The following is a 24,618-nucleotide window of genomic DNA, read 5'->3' on the forward strand; positions in this document are numbered from 1 at the left end:
GTGGACCAAAGAAGACAAAAGAAAGACAAAGATACGCACACTCGACCTCTAAGCTAGGGGTTAGTCGCCGCTAAGCACTATGAACCCTAACCAAGGACGAGACTCGACCTAGCATGCATGCTATAACTTAGGGCGCCAGCGCTTCATTTACTTATGCTCAGGGTCTGCGCCTGGCTTTGTACAAAGGGTTACATGCGTCATCGGCAAGGCTCGTACAAAAGGTGGCTTGCCGGGGGGGGGGCCGGCAAGCCGCGCCTCATGGGTAAAACTTGCGAAGATGCTCAATGTTCCAGGAGTTACTCACCAGAATGGCATCTTCGGTCTCCAGGCGGACTGCGCCGGGCCTGGTGACTCGTATTACCCGATAAGGGCTTTCCCACTTTGGCGTCAACTTGTTGGAATTCTTGGCCGATTGAATGCGCCGAAGAACAAGGTCGCCTTCCTCAAAGCTTCGGGCATGAACCTTGCGGCTATGGTAGCGGCGCAAGGCTTGCTGGTAGCGCGCTGCTCTCACAGCCGCCCGAAGACGATCTTCCTCAAGGAGCGTTGCGTCATCTTGTCGCAATTGCTCTTGATCAAGCTCGTCATAAGCGAGTACTCGAGGTGACCTGTATATGAGTTTCGTGGGGAGAACCGCTTCTGCCCCGTATAACAAGGCAAAGGGTGTCTGGCCGGTGGCTCGATTTGGTGTCGTTCTGATTGACCAAAGAACTGCCGGCAATTCATCAATCCAGCGCCTTCCACTCTTGTGCAGTCTGTCAAAGGTCTTTGTCCTCAGGCCACGCAGTACTTCAGCATTTGCCCTCTCAGCTTAACCATTGCTTTGTGGGTGAGCAACGGAAGCGAAACAGGCCTTGCTGCCGAGGTCTTGAGTATATTGCATGAAGGTGCGACTTGTGAACTGTGTACCGTTGTCAGTGATAACCCTACTGGGTACACCAAAATGGCACACCAGTCCTTTGAAGAACTTGATGGCTGACTGTGTTGTGACCTTCCTCACTGCTTCCACTTCTGGCCACTTTGTGAACTTGTCGATTGCAACGTACAAGTACTCAAAGCCCCCGACAGCGCGGGGGAAAGGGCCCAGTATGTCGAGCCCCCAGACCGAGAAAGGCCAGGAGAGAGGAATGGTTTGAAGGGCTTGAGTTGGCTGATGAAGCTTCTTTGAATGGAATTGACACGCTTCACACCTGGTGACTAGTTTCGTCACATCCTGGAGGGCGGTGGGCCAGAAGAAGCCTTGCCGAAACGCTTTGCCGGCAAGGGCCCTTGACCCGATGTGGGATCCACATATGCCTCCATGTATCTCCGCCAACAGCCACAGTCCTTCCTCTCGAGGGATACACTTCAATTTCATGTCGTTCGACCTCTTTCTGTACAGGACGTCATCGACGAACTGGTACATAGTAGAGGGACGGGCTACTTTTTCCGCTTCTTCCTGCTCCTCAGGAAGTTCCCCTATTTGGAGGAATCAGACGGTATGCTATGCCCATGCTGGAGCCTGGGGCTCGACGACGAGGACTAAAGGCGTTTCCTCCGCTACAGGAGCGGCTGTCTCGACGGCAAGAGCTTGATGCTCCGCCGGAGCTAGCCGTCCCGTGGCGGGCTCAGTATCTCCAGCAACATCCTTGCCGGCAGCTCCGGGGAGCTCGGCGGGAAAGTACTTGCCGGGCCCTGATTTCCTCCTCTTGTTTTGCTCTGTTAATGGATCAACGGATGGTTGAGTTAGCTGAAGCACAAAGGTACCTGGTTCCACAGGTAGCTTGAGGGCAGCGCGCTTTGATAGGTAATCGGCGATGTCGCTCTCTGCTCGGGGAACATGCTCCGCCTGTATACCATCAAAACGCTCTTCTAGCTTTCTCACTTCATCGACGTAGGCCTTCATCAACGGGCTCTGGTAATCTTTGTTGACTTGTTTGACGACAAGTTGCGAGTCGCCCCTGATGATGAGTTTCTTGATTCCGAGGTCTGCCGCGATCCTAAGACCAGCAAGCAGCCCCTTGTATTCAGCAGTATTGTTTGTTGACACCTCCCTGGGGAAGTGCATCTGGATCACGTACTTGAGGTGCTCTCCGGTGGGCGCGACAAGCAGTACGCCAACCCTGGCGCCCTGTAAGGAGAAAGCTCCATCAAAGTACATGATCCAGTCGCAACTTGCCTCCTTGCCGGGGAGAGCAGTCTCTTGGGTTTCTTCGTCAGGCGTCGCGGTCCATTTTGCAACGAACTCCGCTAGGACTCGGCTTTGAATCATCGAGGTACTCTCAAACTTGAGGCCAAAGCTGGACAGTTCAAGTGCCCACTCTACGATCCTTCCCATTGCGTCTGGATTGTGCAATATCCGTTGCAGAGGGAGGCGAGTGACGACAGTGATTTCATGCACCTCGAAGTAGTGACGCAGCTTCCTCGAGGCCATAAGAAGGCCGAATAGCAGTTTTTGCACACCGGAGTACCTTGATCTAGCCCCCTGCAGAAGGGAGCTAACAAAGTAGACGGGGTGCTGCATCATCTTCTTCCTTGGCGGCACTCCAACCAGCTGCGTTGTCTCAGCATCGGTGGCATCGGGCTCCATCGCTGCTATTACCTCATCATCAATTTCTCTCTACGCCACTAGTGCGGCGCTGACCACCTGGTTCGTTGCCGCCAGGTACAGCAGCAACGGTTCCTGTGGCCTAGGCGCAACTAGTATTGGCGCGGAGGAGAGGTACCTCTTCAAATCTTGCAATGCTGCTTCGGCTTCTGGCGTCCACTCCATCGGGCCCGCCTTTTTCAAAATCTTGAAAAAGGGAAGGGCGCGCTCGGCAGACTTGGAGATGAACCTGCTCATGGCGGCAACACAACCAGCAAGCCGACGCACATCCTTGACTCGCTTGGGCGCTTCAATCTGCTCTATAGCTTTGATCTTGTCTGGATTGGCCTCTATCCCACGCTGTGACATAGAGAACCCGAGAAGCTTGCCAGAAGGGATGCCGAAGACGCACTTCTCAGGGTTCAGCTTGAGATTGATCTTGCGCAGGTTTGCAAATGTTTCTTGTAAATCTGATATGAGGGTTGCCTTGTTCTTGGTTTTAACCACTATATCATCCATATAAGCTTCCATATTTCTATGGAGCTGGGGTTCAAAACCAATCTGGACCGCCCTCGCAAACGTTGAACCAGCACTCTTCAACCCGAAAGCCATCCGTATAAAGCAATACGTACCACATGGGGTGATGAATGCCGTTTTCTCTTCATCTTCCCTTGTCATGAAGATCTGGTGGTAGCCCGAGTAGGCATCGAGGAATGACAACAGATCACACCCAGCTGCGGAGTCAACAATCTGGTTGATGCGTGGCAATGGGAAGGGGTCTTTGGGACAAGCCTTATTAACATCTGTGTAATCAATACACAGCCTCCACTTCCCATTTGCCTTGCGTACTACCACCGGATTGGCCAACCACGTTGGATGGAGCACTCCTCTTACCAAACCCGCTGCTTCCAGTTTCTGGATCTCCTCTGTGATGAACTCTTGTCGTTCCAAAGCTTGCTTTCTGACCTTCTGCTTGACGGGCTGCGCATGAGGACAGACAGCAAGGTGGTGCTCAATCACCTCCCTGGGAACGCCGGGGATGTCGGATGCTTGCCATGCAAACACATCGACATTCGCCCACAGGAAGGTGACGAGCGCATCTTCCTATTTGTCGTCAAGGGTGGAGCTTATGGTAAAAGCTCCTCTCGTGCCGTCCTCCTTGACTGAAACCTTCTTGGTTCCCGGCGGTGTGGCCCTGGACTTCTTGTTTCTGTCGGCGGAGCTCTTTGGCACGTCCTCGACGAGAGCGCTACGCTCCGAAGAGGTGCGCTTGCTGGAGTGGGTTCCTGAGGTCTCACCGGTCTTCTTCTTTTGCCTTCCCGGGGCTCCAGCGGCAGGAGCAAGCGCCATAGGAGTGGCGGCTGCTGCAACTGCTGCAACTGCTTGTTGATAGAGTTGGTCAGCGCAAATTAGCGCATCCTTCTTGTCTGATGGGATGGTGATGATCGTCATAGGCCCTGGCATCTTCAGGATGTTGTAGGCATAATGTGACGCCGCCATGAACTTGGCCAGCGCTGGGCGGCCAAGGATCCCGTTGTAAGGCAAGGGGATCTTGGCAATGTCGAACACAATCCTTTCTGTCCTGTAGTTCAGATCACTCCCAAAAGTCACGGGCAACGTGACCTTTCCCTTTGGTTGACTTCTTCCCGAGTTGACCCCCTGAAACGTGCCCGTCTCTTCGAGGTCTTCATCAGGAATCTGCAATTTCTCGATCACGGCAGGCGAGATTAAGTTCATACCGGCCCCGCCATCGACTAGCATCTTTGTCACCTTGAGGTTGCGTATTGTTGGTGAAACTAACAATGGCAAGCACCCGACTGCAGTAGTGCGATCAGGGTGATCCTCAGTGTCAAAAATGATAGGTGTGCTGTACCACTTCAGCGGCCTTCGGGCATCAAACGATGGTTCCGTCGCTGCAACCTCACGCGCGCACTGTTTAAGCTGGCGGTGAGAGGTATGCAGCGAGGCGCCGCCATCGACGCACATGGCCTCTGTAGCTTTCTGAAATTCTTGGTCACCAGACTCATCGTCCTCTTCGTGATCATCGTCTTCTGGCTTTTTGTCACGGCCCAGGGCGGGCCTCTCCTACTGTTTATCTTTGCCGCGATGGCCCACCTGGCCATCACGCTTCTTGCCGGACCCCTCAGCACCGTCCCGGCCTTTCTCCTTGTCCCGCCTCTCATATTCAGCCCTCTGCTTCTCAGCAAGGAGCTCAACCTGTCGGCAGTTCTGGAGATCATGGCCTTTGGTGCGATGGATCTTGCAGTATTGCTTGTCGGAGTTTCCTGGCTTCTCGGCAGCCGCCAAGGCCCGGCAGGCGACACATCCGGCAATTTCCTTGCCGGGGTCATCTGCCTTGGTTTTCTTGGCGGAGCCGGCGTCGTCAGATCCCTCGACGGCAAGCACAGCTTTACCTTTGCGCTTCCTGTTGCGGCGCCGACCTTTCTTCGCCGGGGAGGCAGTATCCTCATCTGAGGAGTCGGTTTCCACGCCGGCATCTTCGCCGGGGTACTTCCTTCCCTCTTCAGCTCGAGCACATTTGTCAGCAAGAACATAGAGTTCTGCCACATCTTTCACCTTGTTCATTGCCAGTTCTTCGCGCATCTTGCGGTTACGCATGTTCTGATGGAACACGCTGATGATGGCGGCAAGGTGAACATCAGGGATATTGTACTGTACCCGGCTGAACCTCTGTATATACTTGCGCAGACTCTCGCCTCCCTTCTGGGGAATGACATGTAGGTCGCTTGCTTGCCCATGGGCTTGGTGACCCCCAGTAAAGGCACCCACAAACTCATGGCACAAATCCGACCAGGAGGAAATAGAGTCTACCGGCAAGTGCATCAACCACGACATGGCGTTGGGTTTAAGAGCCAATGGAAAGTAATTCGCCAGCACCTTATCGTCGCGGGCTCCGGCGGCTTGCATCGCGATGGTGTAGATGCTGAGGAACTCAGACAGGTGAGTCTTGCCGTTGTACTTTTCGCCAACGTCAGGTTTGAAGGTGCGGTGAGTGGGCCACTGGAACTGCCGCAGCTCACAGGTAAAAGCCGGACAGCCTACCTCGTAAGATAGGCCTCCAGGGCTCTCCGGGACCGGGTGGTTCACAGCAGGCCCTGCTCGCCTGTCTGACTGGTGGCGCGCTCCGCGCCGGCGCTCGATAGTGGTTCGAGCATCTTCATGGGCTCGTTCCCAAAGAACTTGGCACTGGTCACAGTGGGTCCGCGGGTCAGACGATGCTATGGAGATGGCGTCGCCCGCGATGTCACGACGAGCCGGCGTCCACGGTACCGGATGGGGGAGAGGTGAATGCACCGTGGTCGCGGCGCCGCCGGCTTTTCCGCCACTGGTCCGCGGGACTCCATCGGAGCGTCGACCCGGGGGCCCCACCGGACTTGGTTCGTCTTTGTTGGCCACCGCAACAAGGCTTTGGATAGTGGCTCTCCATTCGTCGAGTTTCCCCGTAGTGGGAGGAAAGTCGAGGAGCAACTGCGCGCGCGCGCCAGAGCCTCTGCTGGCGTCGGTGGCAGCGAAACCTGCACGGATCGCGACGCACTTCGACTTCTGACCATGTCAGAAGGAGCTCTATCACGACCCCGCGGTCGCATGCCGTTTTCACCAGCGCCTCGGCGAGTGGGCAGGTCTTCTACATCCCGGGAGTGGCGCTCGGGGCTCTTCCCGCGGCGACGCCCGGGATCTTCGGTGTGATTACGCCGTTCGTCGCGCGCTGCCTGGGAGGAGCGCGCTGTTGACGCCGGCGTGGGAGTCTTGGAGGCCCTCGCGTCGCCTTCGGGCGGGGCGGCGATGACCTTGGAAGGCCCCGCTCCACCCGCGAAGGACTTGGCTCCGCCTTTGGATTTGGCGACGTGTGGCCTGTTACCAGGCACACAAACATCGCCGCCTCCCAAACTCCGGCTGCTGGGATGGTGTTGGTGTTCGCGAGCGGCGCCCCGGGTCTTCTCTGCGACCGGTCCGCTGCTCGCCTGCGTCGGGACAGGCTGTCCGGCTTCCGACTGGCCAACCGCCATCATCGCCTTCTTCTTGGGCGCCATGATGATGAAGAAGCGCCGAACACTACAAGGATTCTGGTCTATTGCAATAAAATTTATTGCTACAACTACGTTTTGTTGCAATAAAACGCTATATTACCACAAGTTCTCCGGTTGTGGTAATAGGCCGCACATATTGCCGTAACTTAGTTTCGTCGCGATAAATACTAACTTTGTTGCAATACAGGCCTCATATTGCAACAAACTATATAGGCGTTGCAATATGGTAGCGGTATTGGGACAAACAAATTTCGCTGCGTGAGGGCAGTCATTTTGTTGTAATAGAGATTAGGTATTTCAACAGAATAACTATTCGTGGCAATATTCAAAAAGATATTGCAACATCTGCGTGACGTTGCATTAGTTACAAATATTGTTGCAAAAAGTGGCTAACTATTGCAAAAACTTCATGGCATTGCAATATGGTAGCGATATTGCGACAAACAAATTCCGTTGTGCGAGGCAGCCATTTTGTTGTAACAGAGACCAGGTATTTCAACAGAATAATTATTTGTGCTAATATTCGGAAATATATTGCAACATCAGTGTGACATTGCATTAGTTACAAGTAAAACAGTGGAAAATATATTATTCGAATTTATAAATATTAAGTTATGATTTTTGCAAGCTTTAAGGTGTAATTAAAATATATTTTAATTGCACCAATTTCAATTAACCAAAACAATGGAAAAAGTTTATAGATGGATATGACACTTTCTTGATAGGAATATATATTTAATTTGTTAAATTTGGATTTGAAATGGCTAAGTTGTTGCCATTTTAGAACCAGGGTGTTTTCTGCCAAAATAGGGACTTGTTAGATGGAAATAGAAAATGAGTTAATTGCATGGAAATATCACAACTGGGGTAGTACGTGTCAGTATCATGTTTAGGGCAGTCTGTTCCGAAATGATCTAAACTGCGTATAATAGCGTATTGATGATCTATCTGACCTTTGGGGCTGCCTGTCAGGTGCGGACGTGGCATGTTCTTTTACATGTTTCCCATATTTACATGTTTATGTCATTTTCCGTTAATTTCCGAAAAGTACGACATGAAGATTCGAACCCGAGACTTCTTTCTTCCGCCTCTACAGGAGCAACCAGTTGGACTACTTCACTGCTTGTGCCAGTATTCCCCGTTTTGGATCTTTTTTTCTTTATTCAGTTCGCCGAAGCCAGGTTTTTTTATTCTTTCTGGTTTAGTTTAGTTTGGTTTTTATTTCCTTTTTATTTTCTTTCATATTTTTGTTTATTTTTCCAAAAAAGAACGAACATTTCTTAAACATAATGAACTTTTTTCATTTTCTGTGAACTTTTTTTTCAAATTGATGAACTTTATTTCAAAATCAATGAATTTTTTTAAAAAATAGATGACATTTTGTTCAAATTTTATGAACTTCTTTCTATTTCGATGAACATTTTTCAAAATTGGTGAACTTTTTTAAAATCAAGGAAATTGTTTTCAATTTCGTGAACATTTTTTAAGTATGTGAGTATTTTATTTATATTTTTTCGGCTTTTTCTTTTTTTGCAAAAGTCAACCGTCGAGGGGGGACCGAGCGAGCAGTTAACTGCGCTCGAGGAAGGGCTCACATTACATGGGCCGGCCCAGCGCAGAAGCGCAGAGTGCGCCCGTTCCTCAAGTGGCCGCTGCTCCATTGCGCCGTTCGTTTAAAATAGCAGACGTATATGTTTGTATACTTTGGTCCGTTGCGTTTTTTTTATCTGTTTTTTTGTATTATTATACTTTTGTATAAGTTTGTATTTCTTTTCGTCACACTCACAAGAAAAGTGCAGCTGACAGGATCGATCTGGTCGTAGTTGTATATTTTTGTATTTCTTTTCATCAAACTCACAAAAAAGTGCAGCTGACAAGATCAATCCAATGATATCTCCGTACAAAAGGAAAGAACACAAACCACTAGGCTATCCCATCAGCTGTGATATACATGCGTTTTTACTTCTTTTATTTGTTCTGTCATTTCGTGGTTTTTCTCCTGCCATTTTTATTATGTTTTCTGTTTTTTTTCTTTATCATTTTCCTAAATGTGCGGAATCCTTTCAAATTCATGAACATTATTTAAAACCGATGAAGCTTTTTTTGAAATCCATCAAATTTTACTCAAATTCATGAAGCTTTTATCAGAATTGATGATTTTTTTTTCTAATTTGTGAACCTTTAAAAATATCAATGAACCTTTTTCAAATTTGATGAACTTTTTTCAAAATGAATGAACTTTTTAAAATTGATCAATTTTTTTTAAAATTTGAAGAGCTGTTTTCAAATTTGATGATTTTTAAATTAAACTACAACAGTAGCATCAATTATGCCAGAAGAAGTGGATATAGCAACTAAATCATGATATTCCAACAAGGAAGGCGGCAGCGGGGCTCCTTCGCCCCCTCGCGCATGGATCTGATGCCGGACGGATCTCACGGACAATGGCGTTGCGATGCGGTGGGTCGCGGCAGCGCGATCCAGCTTCCTAGCGGCTACGTTGGGAGGTCGATGACACGGATGTGGCCCCCAGTGGTAGGGTGTGCTGGGTCTTGGTAGTGGCGGCGATCTCACCAGATCCGTGGTCCGAAGCACCAGGTGGCGCGAGCTGCGGACGACGATGGGAGGGATCCCTAGAGACCTCCCAATGCCCTGCCGTCTGCTCCTCCCCTTCCCTGTCGCTGCCAGAGGGCGTGACGGGGTGAAGCCTGGCCAGCGGCAGCAGCGCCAAGGCCCCTTCACCCCCTCGTGCGTGGATCCGATGCAGGACGGATCTGACGGGCAAGGGCATAAATATTTGACATATATCCCAAGTTTCAATTTTGTCATGGCAACTAGGGAGTAAACAAAGATACACAATTGTAGATCCATGATGAAACAACACGTTGCTAACACAACAGGTCTCAAAACGAAATTGGATTGGTTGTTAATTTGCATAGTTGACTTTTTATGTTTTTCGTTGAAACAAAAATAACATGATTATGTTGGACCTACTCTGGCGCGGAGGAACCCTCCATGGACTATCCGATAAGATGAAAGATGTTGAGATCACCCCATCTCAAGATCAAAATGTGAGATCGAGACTGACATAGATCGACCGTCTCACCAACCCATCCCATTTGTATTTGTGTTCCAAGGCAAGAGTACCTAGTAGTTTTAAAGTGAGGGCCACATTAGGTTTCTGTGAGTTGTAGTTCAAAACTAGCCAAGTTTTTGCCGATGATTCTTGAAATTGTAGTGCAAACCTGGTTGTACCTACAACCAGGTCATCCGGCGACAACGCGCTAGCACCGGTCGTGACCCCTACTTTCGCGTGATGGCCACCCCTACCAGGCTGCAGCTCAAGCCGTCCTGACCCTGGTGGCAAGCTCCGGCCGGCGAGCCGCCCCTCTGACCTTGCACGCCACTCCTGGTCGGCCCTGCCTCCCGTCGCCCGCTTCCTCCATCCTCGGTGTTGACCAAGCAGTTCCGTTGTCCCTCTTCCCGACCTGCGTCCGCGAGCTCGAGCCTCTCCACCGGCCATGGATGTGAGCTTCCCACACGCCGCCTACCGCCGGACTTAGGGAAGATGACGGACGTGGGAATGATTTCATCAGAAACCTCCCGATCTAGTTTGGAGGGAAGATGACGATCATGAGATGATTTAGCACCATATATATCTCATATTGCTTTGACATGTTATTTTTTCCAATTTATTTCATTATTCTAAACATTCCCTCCAAAAAGAATTACTTTCCCACCACATAATTTTGGTTTACTGTAGTTTGCGCCAATATTTTGTGTTCCCACCAAAAAAATAGAGTATTTATCTTGCCGCTAAAGACCCTTCCTAACAACCCACGATTGCTAAACCAAATCACACGGCGTCTTCACCGGCGATTAGATCTGGAGCTCTCGTCCCTGGTTCAGGTTGTTCTTTCTCCCGATCTCCTCCCATCCTAGAACGTCCAGAAATCCTAGCGTCGTCCAGCGGGTGCGGCGGTTGCCCAGCGCGCCGCGCGGTGCCGCCGACGAGGAGTCGTCGTCCTTGATCTCGCCCTCCTCCCTCTCCTCCGGGCCCGCCGACGCGGGCCGCGTCTCCGTGTCCTCGGCCATGCCCGCTCGCCGCTGCACGCCCCGTCGCCTGCCCGACACCCGCGCGACCCCACCCGCTCGCCCGGCTGCTCGGTCCTACCGCCTGCTGTCAGAGGCCGTCGCCCTCGCCCGCTGCCGGAGACCCCAGCCCACGGTCGCCGCCCCTCGTCCGCTGCGGGATACTCGCGAGCGCGCCGCCCGCTCGCCTCGGCAGCGCCCCGCCCCCCGTGCTGCCCACCGTGAACCCCGGCCAGTGTGCCCTCGCTTGGCGGCGCCTACGTTTGGGTGAATTCGAGCCAGCGGGGCGTCGCCTGGCTCCCCTCCCCCGGGCAGCCATGGAGGAGCAATGCATTGCTAATGCAGTATCTCTTGTTTTTGATAATTTAGCATAATGTAGTTCATGACAACAATGTTTCTTACTCTGATTTTATTGCGAAGATGTCGGATGATGAAGACGATGGGTGATCGTGATGGTGACACCCAGAGCTAGAAGGCCACGAGGAGTTCAATATGAGATGTTAGTATACACATCTGCTCTACATAATTCTGCAACTGAATGTGTATGAGTACTAATCAAACCAAAAACTACCAATATTTATTTTAATTGTGAAGCAACAATGGTATGAAGAATATCTGCTATTACCGGCGTGTTGTCTTTGTAGGAGCTCATTGAGAATTTAGGCTTTAATAATGTGACTGATAAGCCAACTGCACTTAAAATGATGAGAGATGTATGTGAATCTGTTCTTAAATCCTATGAAAGGAAGCAAAGCTAGCACATAGTGGTGGTGATATCTTGACGAGTTACAGAGTGGCCTTGCGGAGGCAGCTTGGGAATGTTAACAAGGGATTGCATTGGAATTATTTCTGATTAAGTATTAGCTCTGGATTACCACTGTTGTTGGTGTTAGTCCAGCTGTACTGGTGCCATAACTGCACTATCTGGGTTGGCACTTCAGTTGAATTCTGGATTTATTCTTTTGGTCTGGTTCTCTTCTTATGATTGTCCTCTACTGTATGACTTGGTATATCATACTTCAAAACATGTTGGGCCTATTTTTTTACGATACTCAGTGAGGAACATGTGCAGGTGTGGGACTTGATAAAGCTTGGAGATTATCTTAGTGCAAGGGATGATGTCGATCACTCTAGGATAGGGATTACTGGTGAATCACTCGGAGGTATTATAGATCATGATTGCATCATGATACTAAATTAATACATAGACTTCACTTTTAGAAAACTTATCCTTTTTATTTGGAGCTGAATACAGGAATGCATGCATTGTTTGCTGCTTTTTGTGGATACACGGTACAGTGTTGTTGTTCCAATAATTTGGTGTTCAGGTACACACAGCAGTAATTTTATCGACATGGGTGCACATAGTTTTGTGATTTGTCTCATGTAAGTAAATCAATGCTCTTTGTGGTGGCTACAGGGATTTCAATGGGCAATAGATAATGACATGTGGCAAGCTAGAGTTGATAGCATTAAGCCTTTATTTGAAGGTTAGACGCCATGCATCCTCTAAGATTGGGGCACACACCATTGAAAATATAGATCACAACTGATATATATTGTATCAGTTCAGAACATTTACATGTAAGTATCTATGTCATTTTGTCTTTCCTGTAGAAGCAAGAATTGATTCAGGGAAGAGTGAAATAGATGTAGAGGTTGTGAAAAAGGTGACTATCTGATTTATTTGACATTTATTTCTGATTGTTCCATTGTAAATGTTCCACGATCGTGTATTGACATATTTTTACTAGGTTTGGGACAAGATAGCACCTGCTATGGCTTCACAGTTTGATGCTCCCTACTCAGTTCCTCCGATTGCACCACGTCCACTCCTCCTAAATGGTAAAACCTATCATATTTCTTATTGAGTGCTTCTGCTTCGTCCAATAGTTATTGCATGACCCAACATATTCAAAAGTCTCTCACTTTTATGAGTTCAATGAGCATTTGTCAGGGCTGGGCTTCCAGTCTTTAGTATATATTTTTGTTTTATGATTTTATGGTTGAGCCAGAATTGTTGTTAACCCTTTGTTTAAAAATTAATGTTAATTGAGCATTTTTCTTGCTGCTGGAGCTTCATTTATCGATTACCATGCAGGTGCTGACGACCCTTGTTGCCCAGTCCTTTGTCTACAAGAACCTGCCTCAAAAGCTGCTGAGGCTTATGCAGAAGCTGGTTCTGCGGATAAGTTCAAGGTAACATTCAATCTGCTCCCTCCGATCCAAATTAATTGACGCTCCTCTAGTACAACGTTATCTTTTTGACATGCAATATGTTTAATTTTCACCATGAGGTGTGGTTCTATGTTTTCCTAGACTTATTTTGCATGAATCCAAAGCAATTGACAATGGTTACCGCACCTATAATTGTTCTTTTCATAACATAACTGAAACTATAGATTGAGCCACAACTTAAATCAATACTGGAAGATTTTAGTACATGTACTTGTGCTTATTCTTTAGACATTTGCACTTGTAAAATTGTTCTGATCCCTCAGTTACATGCTTGCTGACACAACATTACTCTAGTTAGTCTGGCGACAGTTCTTTTTAACAATGGGGCTGGAATAATTGTATGGCGTATGTTATTTTGGACTCATTAAATACAACTATATTTTTTTGATTTCTTGATTGCAGGATCCAAACAACTAGCTCGACTGGACTATAGATCACGGACAATTTAGACTTGGCACTTAATTAGGATGTCTAAATTACATTTGAGTCTCATTTGATGGATATTTGCTATGAGGATTATGAATTTTATGAATCTACATATTATACATTTGGTTTTGAATATTGTAATTGAATGCCTGTATTTTTTAGGTTGCAATAGGCTATTGCCACAACCCACTTTTGGTTGCCACAAGTTAGCACGAACACCACGAAGATTTAAATTGTCGCAATAGTTTCTCGCTACAAAAATTTCACCCGTTGTTATACCTATTTATCACCGCCAAAACTAGTATGTTGCAATTTCCTATTACGACGACTGGAATATTTGTTGCCATAACTTACTGCCACAAGTGTAGCGGTTCGTGGCGAAATGCCTAATGCCACGAAAACAAGGATTGTTGCCATAGTTTATTTCCACAATTTAATATTGCCACGGAACAGTATGCACCACGAAATGAGTGTCGTTGGTATAGGTTGTTGCCACAAATGTTTATCGCCACAAGCTATCAGTCGCCATGATTCGTTACATGTTGCATTAAAGCTATCTCCACAAAGCAAATTGTGGCATCAGATGAGTGTTGCCACGAGGAAACATGTGGCGACATCCCACATGGTTGTTGCAATAGCACACTTTATTGCCACAATTGCCTTTTGTGGCAATAACCTATTACCATGCGTCGAGTCGCAATGGCTGCCAACGATTGTTGTTTCATGGCAATAGGTATTTATCGCCACAAATCGACATGTATTGCGACGAACAATTTTGTTGCAATAGACCCGAATCCTTGTAGTGGAACTAACTGCTAAAGCCGATTATCACAACTGCGCCCCCCTACCTGGCGCGCCAAAGATGTCGGTGGGAACGACACCTATGGGATCACAAGAATCCCTACTGTGGTTAGCGGGGCGCGGGGTCGTGAGAAGAGCGGATCTAACAGGTAGCACACGGTTCGTTTATCCAGGTTCGGGCCGCAAGGATGCGTAAAACCCTACTCCTGCTTTGGTGGATTGTATATCTGTGTTCTTGAGCTAGCTATGGGGCGTGAGGAGCTCCAAAAAGCCCAATCCTCCTCCTGGTCGCCTCGGGCCTCCTTTTATAGAAAAAGGGGTTGCCACAGTGGCACACAGGAGGTGGAAAGGGTACAGTGATGCGAGGTTATCCCTTGCATTACATGACAAAGCGCATTTAATGCGTCTTGCTTAGGTGTCCTTGCTTTATCGGGGACGGGGGAGAGATCTGTCTCATCCGTCGCCGCTCCTTCTCATGTCGACACGCGCCCTGGCCAGCGATACCTGAGATGCCACGTAGGTAGGCAGATAGCTGAGGTGGCGCAGTGGTGGGTCTTCACAAAGATCTGCATGTCGCCACGCAGGTGCCTGCCCAGCTGGTTGGGTCGGCAGCTCCATGCATGCAGTGGTGGAGGTTTAGTCGGTGTGGGCCTGATGGTAGCCCCGCGGGTGTCCTCGGGAGGGCCTTGCCAGGGCCCCGACAAGGGTCTTGCCGAGGCACCTGCTGTCATCCCCGGCAAGGCACTTGCCGGGGGCCTTGTGGTCTTCCTCGGCTAGGATCCCGCCAAGGGTTGTCGTCTCCTTAGTGCGTATTTGTTCTTGAATGTCTTCACAAAGATCTGCATGCCACCACGGAGATGTTTCTCGAATCCTTGCCCCATGGGGGCAGTGGACTCAAGGGTGATTTGCTCCGTAGGTGTGGGACGAGTCGCCGCGGCAAGGGTCTTGCCGTGGCTGCTAGAACTGTCTCCCAGCAAGGATCTTGCCGGGGGAGTCCGCTTCGTCCCCTTTGCTCTTCGTGGTCTTGGCCTTGGCTGTTGGAAATATGCCCTAGAGGCAATAATAAATTAGTTATTATCATATTTCCTTGTTCATGATAATCATTTATTATCCATGCTAGAATTGTATTGATAGGAAACTCAGATACATGTGTGGATACATAGACAACACCATGTCCCTAGTAAGCCTCTAGTTGACTAGCTCGTTGATCAATAGATGGTTATGGTTTCCTGACCATAGACATTGGATGTCGTTGATAACGGGATCACATCATTAGGAGAATGATGTGATGGACAAGACCCAATCCTAAGCCTAGCACAAGATCATGTAGTTCGTATGCTAAAGCTTTTCTAATGTCAAGTATCATTTCCTTAGACCATGAGATTGTGCAACTCCCGGATATCGTAGGAGTGCTTTGGGTGTGCCAAACGTCACAACGTAACTGGGTGGCTATAAAGGTACACTACAAGTATCTCCGAAAGTGTCTGTTGGGTTGGCACGAATCGAGACTCGGATTTGTCACTCCGTGTAAACGGAGAGGTATCTCTGGGCCCACTCGGTAGGACATCATCATAATGTGCACAATGTGATCAAGGAGTTGATCACGGGATGATGTGTTACGGAACGAGTAAAAGAGACTTGCCAGTAACGAGATTGAACAAGGTACCGGGATACCGACGATCGAATCTCGGGCAAGTATCGTACCGCTAGACAAAGGGAATTATATACGGGCTTGATTAAGTCCTTGACATCGTGGTTCATCCGATGAGATCATCGTGGAGCATGTGGGAGCCAGCATGGGTATCCAGATCCCGCTGTTGGTTATTGACCGGAGAGTCATCTCGGTCATGTCTGCATGTCTCCCGAACCCGTAGGGTCTACACACTTAAGGTTCGATGACGCTAGGATTATAGGGAAAGTATGTACGCGGTTACCGAATGTTGTTCGGAGTCCCGGATGAGATCCCGGACGTCACGAGGAGTTCCGGAATTGTCCGGAGGTAAAGATTGATATATAGGAAGTATGGTTTTGGCCACCGGAAGTGTTCCGGGCATCACCGGTAGTGTACCGGGACCACCGGAGGGGTCCGGGGGTCCACCAGGTGGGGCCACAAGCCCCGGAGGCCTACATGGGCCAATTGTGGGAAGGGACCAGCCCCTAGGTGGGCTGGGGCGCCTCCCACCAAGGCCCAAGGCGCCTCCAAGAGGGGAAGGGGGCAAACCCTAGGGCAGATGGGCCCTAAGGCCCACCCCAGGTGTGCCTCCCCCTCTCTCCCTTGTGGCCGCCACCCAGATGGGATCTGGGGGCTGCCGCCACCCCTAGGGAGGGAACCCTAGGTGGGGGCACAGCCTCTCCCCTTCCCCTATATATACTTGAGGTATTGGAGGCTGCAACACACACGAGATCCTCTCCCTCTTGGCGCAGCCCTACCTCTCTTCCCCCTCGTCTCTCGTAGTGCTTGGCGAAGCCCTGCTGGAGTTCCGCGCTCCTCCTCCACCACCACGCCGTCATGCTGCTGCTGGATGGAGTCTTCCCTAACCTCTCCTTCTCCCCTTGCTGGAGCAACGCGTAGGAGACGTCACCGGGCTGTACGTGTGTTGAACGCTTCCGCTTAGGATCCGTTCTCCCCTTGTAGGAGGCGTAGGAGGCGTAGGAGACGTCTCCTTCTCCCCTTGTACGGATCAAGGCGTAGGATCCGTTCGGCACTAGGATCATCGGTGTTTTGGATCACGGCGAGTACGACTCCATCAACCCCGTTCACTTGAATCACTACAAGAAATATGTCAACTTATGACCTTCTGTCAGTGACCCTCGAAGAATTGGTCATAAATTTATGACCATTTTAGACCAATTGGTCAAAAGCTGTTCAGGGGGCTCCAAACCTTGAACCATTGCGACCATTTTGGTCAGAAAGGTCATAATTTCCTTACACGAAATGGTCACAAAGCAAATAGTGCTAGTCCGCTGCCTTATTTCTAGCTGATCATGACCAATATAGATGGTCATAGCCTTGTAGATTGTGGTGGGTTGTGATGACTAGGCGCCATCTCATCAGTTTTGCCTATGTGTCATGTCCATGTGGCAGTTTTTGCCCTAGGTTGTGAAGCAACCTATATTTCTATCATTCCCAAAATTCCCAAAAAAATCTCATAAATTCTTTGGGTCATATCTTCATCAAATATGTAAAAATCCCTCCTTGCCTATTTCAAAACTAATTCAACAATATTCATTTTCCTATATATGTTCACAACAACACTTTATGAAGGAAGTGTTATTTATATATTCTTGATTGCCCTAGGAATTTTTGGGCACTCTTTCCTATCCAAATCATTAGCGCATGACAAAATTCAGCTCCATTTGCCTAGCAAATCTTCCTCGGCAAATTTCCAAAGTTTTTGTCCACCTAGAAGCATTGTGAAGGAAGTACCTTTTTTATATCTCTAAATGACATGAAATTTATACAGTTCCTTCATATTCCCAAATTATCACCCTCCTCGAAATTGCAGCTCAGTCAAATCATCTATGTGAGCCCAGGTTCAATTTATATTTTATGGCCAAATTGGCACGTTGCAAAGCAAGTGTTATATAGACCCCTCCTATTACCCTCAAACTTTTCGGGCACTCTTCCATACCCAAATCATTGCCACATGATAATATTCAGCTCAATTTTCCTAGTAAATCTTTCTCGGGAAATTTCCAAAGTTTCTACCTCGAGAGAAGCTTTGTGAAGTAAGTACTAGCTAGGCTTACCCAAATGATCTTAAAATTTACCAGCGCATGACCATACCTAAGTAAATTACCTACACCAATTTTGAGATCATTTCATTCATCCAATCTCTCTCACTAGTTTTCCCAAGTTTCTGTCCATAGAAGAGCATTGTGAAGGAAGTACTTCTTTGGCATGTCCAAATGGTATCAATTTTCTACAATGCTTTCCTATGCCCAAATAACCATCCTCCACAAAATTTGAGCTCACTCCATTCATTATTTTGAGCCCAGCTTCAACATTCATATTTTTGTCCAGCGTGGTACTTTGCAAAGCAAGTACCACCTAGGATCCTCCTTTTGAGCTAAAAATTTGTGAAGACATTCTCCTTAGTAGATGATCATCCTCAGCCAAAACTCACGCCCATTGGCCATGTGCATTTCTCGTACCGCTAATCAAACACTTGGCTGCTAATTCATGTTTGAGCATCGATCGGTCTCCTCATGAGAATCTTATGTTATAATTTTCTTTCTAGCACCAACCTGGGGAGTGCCCAACCCACTAGACATGCCTAGGCCGCCCAAAACACATGGCAACATTACGGTCACGCGGTGACCACGTGACGGGCATGCGAGTTTACGCGCTCTAGAGTTGGGGCCCTCGGCCACCGCCCAAACCTCGACGTATCACCACCAAACCATGTATTTATGATTAAATAGGTCCTTATGTAACTAGAAATGATTTTTGGAAAAAATAAATAGCAAACTATGAGGCATTTGTAGTTCAAATTTGACCCGCTTCCAACTGAATCGGCAGAAATTTGTCTTTTTCACGAGAGGTGGATCAAAAAATTTTCCACCCAACCATTTTTTCAATTGTGCATTAAATATGGCCTAGTATTTTATAAAAATGATTTGGTCCAATTTTCCAACAATTATTTGGTAGTTCCTTCACAAAAAAACCTCCTTTCGGGCACTCGAAAAATGGAAAATGGTTTTTTCGTCCAACGAAAATGAAAACTTTCTTAGGCAACATTGTTTGCCATTCCAATATGCACCCGTGTGCACAATATGAGATCATTTGAACAAACTATGCCATGAATGTGGCCATAAGATTGATCATTTGGCTTGAAAGCCATGAATCTTCAGAGATGATAGCTCATTTTTGAGAACACTCTTTTAAAATAATTGTCGTATTACAAGTTTGTTATTTTTCCTGGGAACTTGGCCACATATAATGACACAATGCGAAGGTTTCCCAATTTTTTGATTTTTTTTGAATTTTGTATGCCCGTTTCAAAATGCGGTCAAAACGGCGGGCTTGACCGTTCCTAGATAGTGGTTGAATATTGGAATTTTTTTGGTGTTTCTCTGATTAAATAGATACTTATGTACCTAGAAATGATTTTTGGAAAAAATAAATAGTAAACTATGAGGCAGCCATAGTTCAAATTTGACCCGCTTCCAACTGAATCGGCGGGAATTTGTCTTTTTCATGAGAGGTGGATAAAAACTTTTTGCACCCAACCATTTTGTCAATTGTGCATTAAATATGTCCTAGTATTTTAGAAAATTGATTTGGTCCAATTTTGCAACAATTATTTGGTAGTTCCTTCACAAAAAACCTCCTTTTGGGCACTCGAAAAATGAAAAATGGTTTTTTCGTCCAAAGAAAATGAAAACTTCCTTAGGCAACATTGTTTGCCATTCCAATATGCACCCTTGTGCACAATATGAGATCATTTGAACAAACTATGCCACGAATGTGGCCATAAGATTGATCATTTGGCTTGAAAGCCATGAATCTTCAGAGATGATAGCTCATTTCTGAGAACACTTTTTTATAATAATTGCCGTATTACAAGTTTGTTATTTTTCCTAGGAACTTGGCCACATATAATGACACAATGCGAAGGTTTCCCAATTTTTTGATTTTTTTTGAATTTTTTATGCCCGTTTCAAAATGCGGTCAAAACGGCGGGAATGACCGTTCCTAGCTAGTGGTTGAATCTTGGAATTTTTTTGGTGTTTCTCTGATTAAAAAGATACTTATGTACCTAGAAATGATTTTTGAAAAAAATAAATAGCAAACTATGAGGCAGCTGTAGTTCAAATTTGACCCGCTTCCAACTGCATCGGCGGAAATTTGTCTTTTTCACGAGAGGTGGATCAAAAAATTTTACACCCAACCATTTTGTCAATTGTGCATTAAATATGGCCTAGTATTTTATAAAAATGATTTGGTCCAATTTTGCAACAATTATTTGGTAGTTCCTTCACAAAAAACCTTCTTTCGGGCACTCGAAAAATGGAAAATGGTTTTTTCGTCCAACGAAAATGAAAACTTCCTTAGACAACATTGTTTGTCATTCCAATATGCACTCTTGTGCACAATATGAGATCATTTGAACAAACTATGCCATGAATGTGGCCATAAGATTGATCATTTGGCTTGAAAGCCATTGATCTCCACACGTGATAGCTCGTTTCTGAGAACACTTTTTTATAATAATTGCCGTATTACAAGTTTGTTATTTTTCCTAGGAACTTGGCCACATATAATGACACAATGCGAAGGTTTCCCAATTTTTTTGAATTTTTCATGCCCGTTTCAAAATGCGGTCAAAACGGCGGGCTTGACCGTTCCTAGCTAGTGGTTGAATATTGGAATTTTTTTGGTGTTTCTCTGATTAAATAGATACTTATGTACCTAGAAATGATTTTTGCAAAAAAATAAATAGTAAACTATGAGGCAGCCATAGTTCAAATTTGACCCGCTTCCAACTGAATCGGCGGGAATTTGTCTTTTTCACGAGAGGTGCATAATTTTTTTTGAAACCCAACCATTTGGTCAATTGTGCATTAAATATGGCCTAGTATTTAGAAAAATTGATTTGGTCCAATTTTGCAACAAATATATGGTAGGTCCTTCACAAAATAAACTCATTTCGGGCACTCGAAAAATGGAAAACGAATTTTTCGTGCAAAGAAAATGAAAACTCCCTTAGGCAACATTGTTTGCCATTCCAATATGCACCCTTGTGCACAGTATGAGATCATTTGAACAAACTATGCCATGAATGTGGCCATACGATTGATCATCTAGCTTGAAAGGCATTGATCTCCACACATGATGGCTCGTTTTTGAGAACACTTTTTAAAAAGAATTGTCGTATTTCAAGTTTATTATTTTTTCTGGTAACTTGGCCACATATAATGACACAATGCGAAGGTTTTGCAATTTTTTGATTTTTTTGAATTTTTTATGCCTGTTTCAAAATGCGATCAAAACGACAGGCATGACCGTTCCTAGCTAGTGGTTGAATCTTGGAAATTTTTTGGTATTTCTCTGATTAAATAGATACTTTTGTACCTAAAAATGATTTTTAGGAAAAATAAATAGCAAACTATGAGGCAGCTACAGTTCAAATTTGACCCACTTTCAACAGAATCGGCAGAAATTTGTCTTTTTCACGAGAGGTGGATCATAATTTTTGACACCCAACCATTATGTCAAGTGTGCATTAAATATGTCCTAGTATTTTAGAAAAATAATTTGGTCCAATTTTGCAACAAATATATTATAGGTCCTTCACAAAAAAACTCAGTTTGGACACTCGAAAAATGATTAAAAATAGGTAGAAAGATTAGAAATGCATACAAATTGGTGCTCATCCATAAAATGTGGTCTAACTTGAGTGAAAATTTGTATAATGCCCTTTTGCAAAATATTTTTGATAGTTGCTTCACAAAATAGCTCTATCTTTAGTACTTGGAAATTATTTTAAATCACAGATTCTCGAACCAATCAGAACACTTCTCACGGATCACCCCACTCTATATGATCTGAACCATCCACACTAGGCGAATCCAACGTCTCTCGCTCACCTCTCAGCAGGCCAACCCAAACCCTAACTCCACTCCTCTTCCCTCTCTCCCCCGATTCAGATCCACTCGCAGCCGCCACCTACCTCCCGCCCCCGATTCAGATCCCGCCGCCCATGCCCGCGCGCCACCACACTCCGCCGTCCCTGATGCCTCACTCGCCGCGCTCGTCCCGCCCTAACTCCCCTCCCACTCCAGCCGCCGCTGCCCCCTTCTCCCTCCCACCCACGCCCTGCGCCCACGCCCCCAACCCCACCCCTTCTCCTTCCCTCAGATCTCGATCTGCTGCCGCCCCCAACCCCAACCCCACCCCCACCGCCACCATCGACGACCCTCACCGTAGACGAGGTCGAGGCCGACCCAAGATCGAGCCCATGCCCAGAGCCGCCCCCAAGATTCGCAGGCAACCCCATGCCAATCAGGACCTCGATCTGGATCGAGCAGGCGCTCTCCATCGACGGGGCTTGGGCAGGCGAGCCAACCGCAGCGGATTTGGCCCTCAGCTCCTCCGGTGGCCAGAAAGGCGCCGCGGAGGCTCGCGGAGCACGGGGATGTTGCTCGCAGCCCTCACCGCACATCCATTCCCCTCCACCACCTTCCCTCCCTCCCTCTACATGCCCGTCTATATAAGGTACGCCTCCCTCTCCCCTCACCTCTCTCCCCGCGCTTCCGGAAGTCGGGGTCTAGGGTTTGGTGAGCCGGTGCGCTGATGGATCTGGCGGGGTTGTTGGTGTGCTGCAGGAGGGCGGCCGGATGTCGAACGCGCCGGCGAACCCGCCGGGCGGCGACAGCGGCGGCTTCGGTGGCGTCAGGGAGCAGGACAGGTTCCTGCCCATCGCCAACATCAGCAGCATCATGAAGAAGGCCATCCTGGCCAACGGCAAGATCGCCAAGGACGCCAAGGAGACCGTGCGGGAGTGCATCTCGGAGTTCATTGCTTCATCGCCAGCAAGTGAGTGCCTCTGTTGACCGCTGCCGCTCTATTTTGCCTGCCCGAATCAAGTGTGGTCTGGTGCTGACCTGTCGCCGTTTTTTCTTTTCTGTATTGTAGGGCGAGCGGCAAGTGCCAGAGGGAGAAGTGCAAGACCATCAACATTGACGACCTGCTCTGGGCGATGGCCACGCTAGGCTTTCAGGAGTACATTGAGCCCCTCAAGGTTTATCTGCAGAATTACAGAGAGGTGCATGCCCATTTAGCCATGTGGGACTTTTTTATCTGAACTAATTGGGGATGGATTAGTGCTTTGAGAGTTAGGTAGGTCCATGATAGTTTAATATGTTGCTGCTGTACCCTGAAAAGCTCTGTTTGGCACTTTTGTTAGTCCTAGTTGGCAAATTTAAACACTCATGTTCAGCTTGGTGACTGATGAGACCCCACACTGCCTGGCACCAATCATCTTATTATCCTTAGAACAAGTGTTGATTTATCCCTCCAATTACTACTGTCATTGAGATCTTTAATTCTTTTCTGTATTGTTAATTCAGATAACTGAATGATTTGAAGCACTAAGAATTGTCTCCAGAGTCCAACTATTAAAATGAAGTCTTTTATTCAACCGGGACATGCATGCGTACATGTGCTTGGAAGATATATTCCGAATGTTCATCTCAAAGCGTGATGGGGCTTTTCTGTCTTGTGCAGGTTGCTGACTTTGGTCTGGCCAAGATCCAGCACGAAGACGACACAGCCATGTGTCTACGCTGGCGATGGGGACTTTCGGGTACGAAGTCGGGTAGATCTGCCCAGTCGAGATGCGATTGATGATAAAAACTCATGAAACAGAGATATCATAACATTTCCATTTTGTTAAATGTTTATATTTATTCAAATTCAGCTGTTTACATGGCCGAGCGGTCCAGAGATGTTTCCTTCATGCAGCAGTTTAAGTTGCTTCCAATTAAATCTGCTGTGAATGTGTTATATATAATTGAATCTGAACAAAATTTATTCCTTCAATCCTATTCATGTTTGCTCGGTGCAGATTAATTGATTGTCTCAATGTTGCCAAAGCTAGCATGTTATCATGCCAATGTATTAAAATTAAGGGATATGAAATAACCCCCCTCATGGAAATACAATCGAATGCACCTTAGCATGGAAATACATCAAATTTGGATGAAAGGCAACATAAATGGCTTGTTGATCCTATTCAAATTATACCATGAACTTATTCTGCATGTATTCAACTAGATCAAGTACAAGTACATTAGTTCGTCATATCTGTTATTAATACACTGTCCAAGTCAAGAATTTCCTGAACTGGTGCCTGTATATATTTGGGTGCTTGTCAATTAGAAAATGTCTTCATCTAGCCTTGTCTCATCATTAAATTTGTGATACATATTTGCTGAACAATTTTCTTCTCCTATGTTATTTAAGGAAATCTATATGATTTCTATTCTTGACATAAAAAGATGAGCTAACCTCTAGGTATATACAGATGCCACCTACAAGTGAATGCTGAGATACCATGTTTGTACTACGTGCCAGTGTAGCTGTACTGATACAAATACTACTTATGTACTTATGGAGTAGTAAATAACCTGTTATGTAATGTATACTAATTGGTGGATTGTACAGGGCAGCTCCTTGTCATGGGCGGCGTTGTTGTCGGCAGGGCCGTTTCTTCTTCGAATTACCACGCACGCGCGTCTTGTTTGTTGCTAATCAACTAGTGATTTGGGTGATTTTGGGTTGCTGTTAGTTTTGCTTCTGCAATTTAATGTTGTCAATGCTCTTTCCCGTTTGGTGGATCAACTAATTGCTTACAAATCCAGCAGGCATGAATGCTTACTTTTACAGATTTGTTTGACTGACTTCCTCAAATCTAGCTCGTGTCTATTTGTTGGATGTGG

General features: G+C 46.8%; 1 protein-coding gene across 1 annotated transcript; it reads left to right on the plus strand.

The window, feature by feature from the left end:
• The first annotated feature begins 22,515 nt into the window (after positions 1-22,515).
• On the plus strand, positions 22,516-23,753 carry LOC125541787 (nuclear transcription factor Y subunit B-1-like). The gene is made up of 5 exons (XM_087541732.1): positions 22,516-22,679; positions 22,814-22,943; positions 23,405-23,483; positions 23,598-23,671; positions 23,745-23,753. Exons 1-5 carry the CDS (start codon positions 22,516-22,518, stop codon positions 23,751-23,753), a joined length of 456 nt encoding a protein of 151 aa, XP_087397858.1.
• Positions 23,754-24,618: the final 865 nt, after the last annotated feature.

Source organism: Triticum urartu, chromosome 2A (genome assembly GCF_056163025.1).
Source record: "Triticum urartu cultivar PI428250 chromosome 2A, HENAU_Tu73, whole genome shotgun sequence".
Taxonomy (NCBI): Eukaryota; Viridiplantae; Streptophyta; class Magnoliopsida; order Poales; family Poaceae; genus Triticum; species Triticum urartu.